The sequence below is a fragment of the Gavialis gangeticus genome, unplaced genomic scaffold (assembly GCF_001723915.1).
Source record: "Gavialis gangeticus isolate Ggan-Ray unplaced genomic scaffold, GavGan_comp1, whole genome shotgun sequence".
NCBI classification, from domain to species: Eukaryota; Metazoa; Chordata; order Crocodylia; family Gavialidae; genus Gavialis; species Gavialis gangeticus.
The window spans coordinates 132,021,921-132,033,566 of record NW_017729022.1 but is presented as its reverse complement, the minus strand read 5'-3'; the positions used below and the strand labels follow the sequence as shown (position 1 = coordinate 132,033,566).

The 11,646-nt window shown below is 44.2% G+C and overlaps 1 protein-coding gene across 1 annotated transcript in view; it reads left to right on the top strand.

Moving 5' to 3' along the window:
* Window positions 1-11,040, top strand: part of THUMPD2 (THUMP domain containing 2) — a 36,004-nt gene extending 24,964 nt beyond the window's left edge. Inside the window, exons 4-9 of the mRNA XM_019516197.1 lie at window positions 478-530; window positions 923-1,010; window positions 2,074-2,145; window positions 3,745-3,859; window positions 7,128-7,245; window positions 10,632-11,040. Of these exons, the coding sequence (XP_019371742.1) occupies window positions 478-530; window positions 923-1,010; window positions 2,074-2,145; window positions 3,745-3,859; window positions 7,128-7,245; window positions 10,632-10,986 (801 nt within the window). The 3' untranslated portion in view covers window positions 10,987-11,040. The remainder of the gene's footprint in view (window positions 1-477; window positions 531-922; window positions 1,011-2,073; window positions 2,146-3,744; window positions 3,860-7,127; window positions 7,246-10,631) is intronic.
* Window positions 11,041-11,646: the final 606 nt, after the last annotated feature.

The following is an 11,646-nucleotide window of genomic DNA, read 5'->3' as shown; positions in this document are numbered from 1 at the left end:
TTTTTTTTTTTTTTTTGGTCAGAGTTTTGGAAAGATCCCATCCCTGGCCACCCCAATGTTCTCTCCCAAGTACTTCTTATGGGCCTTTGTAAAACTTGCTTAATATTAAGAGAATATGCAAGGGATCTTTATATTCTGAAAGGTATATTCAGTATGTTGTTTACTACTACAGAAGAGTAAAAAAGGAAAAAAGGGGTGCATTACTTGATTACTTGAGATAGAAGTCTAGTGATAAACTCCTACTTGACATACAATGTCTATAGGACTTGCTTAACTTACTATTTTAAAACTATTTAAATTTGGGTAACCTACTGTTCCTACCTAATTTCTAATAGTGTGGTGTTTTTAATAGGTTTAGGCTTTTATGAAGGTCAAAGAAATGGCATTTTGTCTAGTTTAAATTGTCTAAAACTGCTAGCATATTAACTTTAAAATGAAATCTTTATTTTGTAACTTTTGTTTTTATTATTATTTCAGATTTTTGTCCATTTAAATGACGAGTATTCTGTGGTGGGGATTCCTGTCTTCAGGTAAATATTCTTGTCCCATAGCATGTACATTGGACATTTCATTTTTTTAATAAATGAGAGAATCAAGTTGGCTGCTGTAATTTATTTTTACTTAATTAGTATCACTTGGACTGTCATAAATTTAGATCATATAATTTATCTAGTGTTCATGTGACTATCTCAGCCAAAGTTTTCTGAAATAAGAGCCTTAAATAGGCAGCTAAATCCAGTGGTCTTTTTTTTCAAAAGTACAGTATCCACTGACTTTTCCTTTTGTTTGAGTTTCAGTGAATATGACTACATTAAGGCTTTTATGTATGACAAGACACAGGCCTAAGAAGATAATTTCTTTAGGATTTCCTTTTTATGTGGACTGTCTCAGCTTGGTATCTCACCTTGGTTATTGTTTGCAGACTTCCACTGTCAAATAGAGAGTACATCAAAACTGCAGGACTGCGCTCTACTATAGCTTGGGCTATGGCATCTCTTGCTGAAATCAGTGTAAGCAAACATTAATACAGATTAGCACTAACTAACAATATAGGGTCCTGCATAAAAAAGAGTGGTGTTTGTCTGAGAGCTGAGGATTTTGTGGCTCAGCTAGTGGGAATAGTGGTAAGCTGATGGAAATCTGTTAGGAAAAATTGGATATAATTTTCCTCTTAACACCACTGGCCCTCTAGGCAGCACAGCAGTATTAAATCTGGATTTCAGAAAACATTTGAAGGTCTCAGAGATGGTCTGATGAAAGCAACCTGGACCCCCCGACCTGAAGTTCCTCACAGTCTCTCTCCCTCCCCCCTCAACGCCCCACAGTCTCTTTCTCCCTACCCTCTTACTATCAGACTGCTCAGGCTCTGTTCCCTCCTGGGTCATGGAGCACAGCATGTGGAAGTGTAGCCCTTGCCAGGCCATGCAGCAGTGGTGGGACAGGGGATGGAGTTTCCATGTGCTCCATGCCAGGGGGGGAATCTAGCCCAAGCCCAAGCCAGAGCTGAGCTGCACCTGAAAGTAAGGTCGGGGGAAGGAAGCAAGAGAGGGCTAGAAGCTGCAAAAGGCAAGTGGAAGGGGGAGGGAATGGCTGCTGTGGGTCTGGCTCTGGCCCTGACCCAGGATCCATAGCAGCCACCTGCCCCCCCCCACCATTGTACATAAATCGTAGATGAGCCCCCACTCCATGCTGACTGGGGGGGAGGGGACCTTGTCTTAGGTTTGAATAAATATGGTAATTGTTGTTTCAGAAAAGCTAAACATTTTGAGCTTCTCCCACATAAATTTATATAGTAGATACATTCCATTAATATCTAAAAATAAACTTTACCTCAAAGACTGTATGGAAACATGTGCCATGTTTCATGTGATACTGTCTTTACTGATTATTTTCATTATGTTGTGTTATACTGAATTTGATCTTGTAATTTTGCTGTTTATTGTCAACCTTTTTTTTTTTTTCAATGGGAATTTCTGGGTATTCAGCCCATCGTCAGAGTGGGCTTGTTGAATCAGAAGACAAATTGATGTTGTCTTGCTTTGTGTATAATATCCTTCTTATTTTTGTTTCCAGGCTGGTGCATTTGTGTTAGACCCCATGTGTGGATTGGGAACAATACTCTTGGAAGCTGCAAAAGAATGGCCTGTAAGTTCTAAGGTCCTAATAGGTAGGATGTTAATAAGATGGCATCGCAGTTCTATTGTATGTTTATTTTAAGAATGTAACTTGTAATTTAAGTGTGTGTTCTTGCTGGAAAATTGGAGCCAGGTTTATTTACAAAAACTTGCAGGTTTCTTTGGGGTTTTATAGGTAAGTTTTAGTTTAAAAATATTTCCAAGATATATAAAGAGCTCAGTCCTATATACTGTCACCAAAGCCATTGCAAGCTATTGGAGAATCTTAGTCTACATTGAGATTCTTTCACCTGCTCTAGTGTTTTTACCCAGGTGAAGGGGTCTTAGCAGGGTGATAAGACTCTTAAAGCCTTGTACCTAAATAGGGGAGAATTCCCTCAGTGCAGGAGCAGAGACATACAGCTGCAGGCTGTATTCAAAAGATGCTTATGCTTGCCAGAGTAGAGGTTACTTCTGGGATAGTGCCACAGCACAGTGTATTACAAGAACCATAAGCAGTTTAGTTCCTATAAGTAACTAGGGATGTGCTGTTGTAAGTCAGAATTCCACCCCCCCACCCATTGTCTGGAGCAACCCAGAACTGGAAGGGCACAACTATGGCACAAAAGTGTAAAGTGCTCCATCTGGCGACGAACAATCCTCAACATACTTGCAGGCTTGGTGGCGCCAAACAGACTAGCACCACAACTGAAAGGGACCTAGGGGTAATAATAGAACAACATATGAACATGAGCCGTGAGTACAGTGCTGTAACCAGCTGGGCAAACCATACTTGGGCATGCATCAACCAGTGCATCTCAAGCAAAACCAAGGAAGTGATTCTTCCACTTTACTTAGCATTGGTGAGACTGCAGCTGAAGTACTGCATCCAGTTCTGGACACTGCACTTCAGCAAGGATGTGGAAAAGTTTGAGAGAGTCCAGAGAAGAGCCACCCATATGATCAGAGACTTGCAAGGCAAGCCATACAAGGAAAGGCTGAGAGACTTGGGCCTCTTCAGCCTAAAAAAGAGAAAGCTGAGAGGGGACTTGGTAGTAGCTTACTGCTATACCAGGGGAATACATCAAGGGCTCACCCTTTGGGAAAACCAAGAGTAATGGCCACAAGCTTCTGGAAGACCATTTCAGGCTTAACACTAGGAGAAACTTCTTGACAGTTAGGCTGTCCAGACTGTGGAATAAAATCCCTCCAGAGGTGGTGCCGTCACCTACCCTGGAAATCTTCAAGAGGAGACTGGACAGTCACCTTGCTGGGGTCACCTGGACGCAGTTGTCTTTCCTGCCTAGTGCAGGGGGGCTGGACCTGATGATCTTGGGAGGTCCCTTCCAGCCCCTTACAATCTATGAATCTCCTCCCTCTTCCCACATACGTCTCTGGGATTTTAAGTTACATGTGGCTGTTCTAAGAGCTGCATGACTGAATCTTGCCTAAAGCCGTAATATTTGAACCTGTGCCATTAAATGTGTAAAATTAATAAGTAATTAATAATGTGTAAAAAGGAATATGTTTGTTTGGGCTTGGTTTTCTTTGGAGGAGGAGAGGGTTTGTTTCTATGGAGTAAATGTTTTGTTTATCCTCTCTACCTTATCTGTCTTCTCTCTTTCTACAGAATGTACATTACTTGGGTACTGATGTAAGTGATTCACAGCTCCAAGGTGCATGTGAGAACGTTAAGGCTGCAGGCTTGATGGATAAAATTGAGTTACTTAAAGCTTCTGTGATAGGTAACATTTGGAAATACTGCAAATCATAAAGCAGACATTAAGGATTGTAGCAGTTCCAGAAATTATAGTTAATGCTGAGAATTACAGTACAGTAAAACCAAGATTTTCCATTTGTAACTGGGGACTTCCCTTAATGGTTGTGACATGCTATCTTTTTCTGTTCTCTCCCCTTTGTGCTGTGGTAAAAATAAACTATCTGAATATAGGGCAATGTAAACATTAATTCTGTACCTTAATGTGATATTTCAAGTTTAAAAAAGATATTGGTGCATTAGGTAAAAGTTCTAGACGCTATCATAACAGCAGAAAAAAGTGCTATGAATGCAGCTTGTAACAGAGCTTTTAGCAAAGAAACCACCATAATAACTTGTTAAATTACATGGAGAATTATTCTCTTTGGCAGTTAATATATTTTTAATGGCCTTAGTTTTTTTCTGGAAGATGCTGTCAGTTTGTTTTCAGTTTATGGGCTTATTTTAAGAGAAGGTAATTGCTTTGACAATCTGGACAAACCCTCCAAACCTGGCCCTGAACTATCCTTCTGAAAGACTATCCCCATATTACAGCAGATAGCATAATCCCTCCCCCCTTTGTCTGACACCTTCAGCTTTTTGTACATTGAAAATGGAGGATATATATTTATTCTTTACTTGTAAAACCTATTTCATACCTGATTGGCTTTAGAGCCCTTAGCCTGGCTTGGTGTATAGAAGTAGTCTGATCTCAAACCATCCCTCTGTTGAGCAAGTAGTCAATGCCTTGTGTTTTATATCTTAGTCATTGGTCAGGATATGTAAATGCTATGCTTTTTTGAGAAAGATTGCATAGCTGTCTATTTCAGTTGCAGTGAAGTGGTTTTAACTCTGGACCCAAGGACATTCTGGGAAACAGCTAAAGCCATTCTCAAGAGATTGACCTTGTCAGATAGCTCAGGTGCATGGAAAAATAGTAGTTCACAGAGCTGGCATGGAAAACTCAAGCAGTTGGGGAAAATTCAAACACAGAAGCCCAAATAAAACTGAAATGAATTGGCAATAGCCAGACCTACCTGCAATCAGATTTTATTAAAAATCTAACATGTCACTTTCAATTAACATGTTTGCATCAGTTTCTTTCTAATGAAAGAGAATGTGTCCATGCTGGGGTTTGGAGTTTGTATCTGGATCCATCAACAGACACCATACCATTTTATTGCCTGTGAATAGCTGTTTTAGATGCGTCTTGCAGCTGTGAAAAGTGCTTGACGGTGTTAGGAACACATTCTGATGACACCTGCTGCTGGATGGTTGACTTGCATGTTTAATGCAGATTCTCAACCCTGGGGTGCTGTTAGATCTTCCGAAGAGTGTCATGAGGATATAAGTGCAAGCTCACATCCCCTGCCCGGCCAATCCCCTACCCCACTGCCCAGCCCCTTTGCTAGGAGGAAAGCACTATAATACATACTCTTGTTTTTCAAATTGGATAGCACACAATTTTGCAAACGTTATGATTAGAGGTGCGCCAATATATTGGTTCATATAATATTGGCACTGAGAAAGGAAAATTGCTATTATTGGCAATCAGCTTTTTTGGCCAATAATGTCACTGATTAAATACTGTGTGCATGCATACGAATGCAGCACGCACATGGCCAGGAATGCAACCCAGCAGCTTGGAGAGTATCATCCAGCCAGTAAGTCTGGGGGGAAGAGGCATGGGGGGCAGATAGAGGCCCCCACAGTGAGGGAAGGAATGGAGTTGGGGCAGGCGCTGCCCAGCCAGGGCAGGGTGCAGGATGGAGCCACAGGCAGCTTATCTGGAGGGCATGGGAGGGTAGGGGTGGGGATGGATCTCAGCCACTGCGTGCTCCCCTGAGGAGGCATGGGGGGCATGTGCCCCCCCCATACACACAGTCTCATTTGTGTGTGGGGCAAGTGTGGGCTGCGCACTGCATGCTTAGGGCCAGGGGCTGTGCTGGTCTCTTCCTGGGGGTGAGGGCTGTCCCAGGGCTGCGCTGTGGGCGGGTGGGGGCAGCTCTGGGAAGTGGAGGCTACAGTGAATTTTAGGGTGGTTGTAGACCACCCTGCAGCCCCCGCCTTCTAGCACTGCTGCCTGCCCCAAGCGCAGCCCTGCCCCAGCCCCCCTCCCCCCATGCTGGGAAGAGGCCAGCGTAGCCTCCGGCTCACCCCACACGCATAAATCCAGGGGCATATGCCCCCTATGCCTTCCCCAGGGGTGCGCACAGCAGCAGGAGCCGCCCCCACCCCCAGTGAGCCAGCCATAGCTCAGGCCCATGCCCCACCCCAGCTGGGCAGCTCCTGCCACTGCCCCAGTCCCTCCCTCACCATAGAGGTATCAAAGACTGAGAGATTTAATAGTAACCTTCAGCTACCTGAAGGCTGGTTCCAAAGAGGATGGAGCCACACTGTTCTCAGTGGTGGCAGATGACAGAACAAGGACCAGTGGTCTCAAGTTGCAGCAAGAGAAGTTTAGACATTAGGAAAAACTCTCTCATGAGAAGAGTGGTAAAACACTGGAACAGGCTACCCAGAGAGGTTTTAGAATATCCATCGTTGGAGGTTTTTAAGACCCACCTAGACAAAGACTTGGCTGGGATGATTTAGTTTGGGATGGTCCTGCTTTCAGCAGGGTGTTGGACTAGATCACCTGAGGTCTCTTCCAACCTTAATTTTCTGTGATTCCATGATTTTCTATAGGTCCATATGGAGATTGACTTCATAATTGTAATACTTCTCTCTGTCATTGACACCTTCTTTTCTGTCTGTGGTGTGGATTCTCTTGGAGATGAAAGCCATTTGGGTTAGAGCAGGGTTCAAGACTTCTTTTGTGATCAGGTCTAAGTGTTCAGTCTGTGAAAGGTATACAGGTTATATTAGTCTACAGGCAAAAGAAACCAGAACTAATGGCAAAGGTGATATCTTTTATTTGACCAACTAGATATTTAAAAAAAAAATGTCTTTATTTGCAAGCTTTTGGGCACATTCACCCTTCAGGCATAGGAAAATGCAAAGATTATAATCTTTTTCCTATGTGGAAATGAATTTCCATATTTCACAGGAGAGCTGAAGGTGTTGTAAGATAGATCTGGTTGGAATAGTTCATTTTGTGCAGAGAAGTGTATGTGCTGGTCCAGCAGACTCATAATATTGAAGAATTAAATGCTGTGTGAGAGAGGATCTTTATTTTCAATGTACTTGAACTATAGCTACTAGCTAATTGCCTTCTTTTCTAAGTAAACATAAGAATTTGACTTTTTATTCTGCAGCATTGCCATTCCCTTCAGAAAGCATTGATGTTGTCATTTCGGATGTTCCTTTTGGGAAAAAGTTCATGATAACAAAAGACATAAAACTTGTACCAGACATTCTTCGAGAAATGGAAAGGTATGTGTAATATTTGAAACACTTTTGAAGGTCATATGATCTTGATCATTAAAAAGAAAATAAATAGAAAGAGAGAGAGTTTTATTTATTCTCAATGATCTGTATCCTGTGGTCTGGACCTAAAAACGTATTCACAGAAATCCTGTCTACGTTGCTTTACTTCTCATAAAACTGCCTCTGCAGACTGTCACTGAAGGGGCTGCATATCTCCCCTGGCAAACCATGGAAGCTCTGACAGCCGTGAGAGCTGTCAGGGAACATCCCTGGTATGCATCCTTGATGGATGTTCAGGAACTGAGAGTCTTTTTTCCTAGTCTGTGGTGACAGAACTTCCCCCTCTTCCTGCTCTTAACAAATATAGGTCTGTTTCTCTCTCTTCATATGTGGATATAGCTTACTAGTATTTTGTCTTTTCAGACAAATTTTTGTCTTGACCTTTTGTGCTGCTGGCTGGGATTTCTGTGGTGGAGTCCAAGAAGCTTATGGCTCTCTAAGTGGGATATCCATATTTGATGCTCATGCCCAGTGATACTGGAAAAGACTTAAGATATTTTGAATAAGAGCAGCAGTAACTGTATTCCAGTTCTATTTTGATGGTATTATTTTGGTGAAAAAGGGGGGACTCTTTTTTTCAAGCGTGGATGCATTTGAAAGTAGAGTTAGACCATGGGATAAACTTGAAAGGTTTGGGGGGCGTTGTTTGTTTTTTAATCCAGGTCTCTCTCATTAAATCACAGGTTCTTAGCATGGGTTTTACAAACAGAACAAATTTTAAGCTATTGGCATCCTCCCTTTCTTTATGGTTTAGGAAGGAGGGAGCATGGTATGGAAAAGGTTGAGCCATTTTATTAGACTTTACTTTTGTTAGACCAGTAGAGTAACAGCTTATACTTATTCCAGTAGAGTAACAGCTTATACTTATTCAGTACTTGGCCCTTATTCAGTCCCCCGTGCTCATGGCTGTATCCCATGACCTTCCCTGGCCCCAGGGCCCCATTCACTCCAGCCCCTACCCCTGGTTCTGCCTCTGTCTCACTTGCTCCCTCACCATGGGGGCCTCAACCTGCCCCCTGCATGCCGCTTCCCTCCCCCACACCCCTTCCCCTTCACACACTTGCCTGCTGGGCACTGCTCCACATGCCGCTGGGCTGTGTTCCTGGCCGCCTGCAGGTTGTGCGTCTATGCACCCCCCTACACACACACTACAGCCATCTGGAGTCTGCATCTGGGCTGCCCTGAAGTCCTTTGTGCTGCCACCACTGCCCTGCAGGGCAGCCCAGAGGTGGTGGTGATGACGGCAGAGCAGAGCCCAGGCATGGGCTCCAAAACCATGTGCACTATTAACACATTTAAAAAAAAATGTGAACAACAATTAACACGTTAATCATGTGTTAACCACAATTAATTGACAGCCCTAATCAGGACCTGTTTGTAAACATCCATGGGCAGTCCTGACCAGTAAATAGTTGAAGTAGAAATCACACAAGTATTTTGGGCTCAAAATACTTGTATTGGACACAAGTTTAAATTAGCTCAACAGCCTTAATTTTAAAGACAGAAGTCAACACCTATAGGAAAACAGTAACAGCAATATCAACATGTGGTCCTCCATTACTCCCAGGTGACATTCATCATTGTTCATTTTGCACAATGCAAAGTGCTGATGCCCCTCAATCCTGACTCACAGCCCCCTGGCCAAGCCAGTGCCCTTTAGTCCCAACCCAGAGTCCTCCACACACACCCCCCAGTCCTGCTGATGTCCCTTGCTCCTGACTGGGTGCCTCCCCATACCCAGGCCCTAGCCCCCCACTGTGTGGGGTGGGAGCGTGTGGCAGGGGAGGGGAGTGTGCCCACAGTGAGCACAGGGCTGCAGCCTGCCCAGACCAGCATGGGCAGGAGCTGCCACTATGGCCCAGCCAATGGGACCCAAAGCAGGGCGTCAAAACATTTTGCTGCCACAGCTGACAATGTCACCAGGGCCCCTGCACCAGCCACACCACCAGCAGCAGGAGGAGTAAGGCACAGTGTGGGGGGGGGGGGGTGCAGCTGTGCTGCCCTCCCCTCCTCCTGTTGTTAGCTGCTTGTGTGCCAGGCTGCAGCTCTACCGTGCTGCCATGGTCTGGCTGCCACTGGTCCCCTCAGGCCGCCAGTGCTACCCACCACTCCACCTCCCCTCCAGGGTAGAGCCATGGCCTGAGAGGAGCAGTGGCGGTGGGAGGAGATGAGGGCAGTGGAGGTGTTTCTCCCCACCCTGCCTCCAGCTGTTACTCCTCACACTGCTGCTGGTGTGGCTGGTGCAGGGGTCCTGGCAGCAACAGCAGCAGCAGGTCTCAGTGCCCTGCTCTGGGTCCCAGAGGTGGCTCTTGCCTATGCTGGTTGGCCAGGCTGCAACCCCACGGCACTCTGCCAGCCTACAAGTGGAAACCCATGGTTCCACATGGTTTTTCTCCTGTAACAGAGACAATCCATTATTTTCCACATTTTTCCATGATTGTTTGTGACCCTTTCATATATTCTTGTGACCCACTTTTGTGTTGTGACCCACGGGTTGGAAAACACTGAATATGACTCCTTTCTTTAGATCAGGGATTTTCAACCTTTTTTGGTTGATGTACTCCTGGTGGCCGGTTAAGAAGGAGGGAGTCCTCCACCCAGTCAATGAGCAGGAGTTGGGGAGGGGGGGTCCCCTGGCGGCTGATGGACAAGGTGGGGAGGACGTCCAAGTGCTGGCGGCAAAACCGGAAGTGCTTCTCCACACCACTGCCATGTATCCCCTGGAGCCTTCCCAAATACTTCTAGGGGTATGCTTACTCCTGGTTGACAACCTCTGCCTTTGATGAAACATCTGTAGGACTCAATGATGAATTCTAAAATGATTCTCCTTGACTTGTCCTAAGGCAACAGTCAACTAAAAACTGCCTGATGTCCTTGCAAAGCTGTATGCCATTCTGCAGAAGGTAGTGTTTCATTTGTGGTGTAGTTTAGAGCTTCTAGGGAAAAAGAAAACAACTCAAAGCCTCTGCCTCCATTAGTTAGACCTAGAAAAATTGTTTGAGGGAGATAGTATTCTCATCAGTGCGTTGGACAGTTTTAAAAATGAAGTTAGACGTGTTGTTATTACTATTATTATTTTATTAATCCTTTTCATTGGCTGAGGTCAGAAATACTGATGAGGTAATAAGGGTCCAGCTTTTCCACTTAGGAAAACTTTTACAAATAGTTGGATTTAATATTTGCAGTTAAATTATATTAATTCAATTAAACACTTAAGGCCTTGCCGTATAAAATGTCAGATTTTTTGTAGTCTTTGATCCATTTGAGAAGTTTAGATAAAACGAGGAATTTGACAAGGATGTATGATTAACCATGTGTCTTGTTACTGACAGAGTGCTTCACGTTGGAGGGACTGTGGTCTTGTTGCTTAGCCAGGACCCTCACAAGTACGTTGATGGACCTATTGCTAATTATGTTGAAAACGATGCATCAGTTAATATCACTTCTGATGGCACAAATAAAACTGTTACGGCAACTGACTCAAATCCCAGGGAGGAAAATGGGAGCCCACAGAGCATTTCTTCTTCAAATAAAAACATGGAAAGGGAACCCCACAACGATAAAATGAAGTGTTTTGGGTCTTTGGTACTTGTAGACTCCCATGGAGTTAGTCTTGGAAAAACAAATGCTTTCATATGTAAATATAAGAAAATGCCTACATCTGAGGTCAACAGCATTCTTAAATAATGCTTGAATGAAGTTGGTTTGATACATTTGAAAGTATAATTGTACTGAAACTTATGAACCCTGTTATTCTTAATTTTGGCAAACTGTATGTTTATTATAAGCAGATATTGCTTTATTTTAAGTGTTAAATCATTCCTTTTCCCTCTGCTGCTTTACTTGCTAAAGAATCCTACATTTGGACACAGTGGGTGTGTCTACATATGCACATTTATTGAGCAGTAACCAAAAAATACTGCACAGTATGGGCACGTGTCTACATGTGCATGCCTGTACTGCGTAGTAACTATGGCGGCTTACATTGACTTGCGCATAAATTTGATACCTGCATGATCCATGTAGCAAATTTATGCCCGATTAGTTACTGCACAGTAACACATGTAGATGCCTTACTACGCAGTAATGCAGGAGCTTCCCAACTGGGGCTGCCCAGCCACTGGGGCCAGCTGAAGCCCAGCCCCAGGACTCCTGCCTGGCCCTGTCTGCTGCTGGGCTTGGCTGCTCTCTGGCAGCCTCTAGCTGCAAGGTATAAAAGCCTGCAGCCATTTTGTGCCTTGGGGCACGCACTCAAGGGAGCTGGCAGGAGCTGCCTGTGGCTGTAGCACACCAGCAAGCCCCGTATGCCCCCAGTGGAGCTGCCTGGAGGTGCCAGCTGCACCAGTG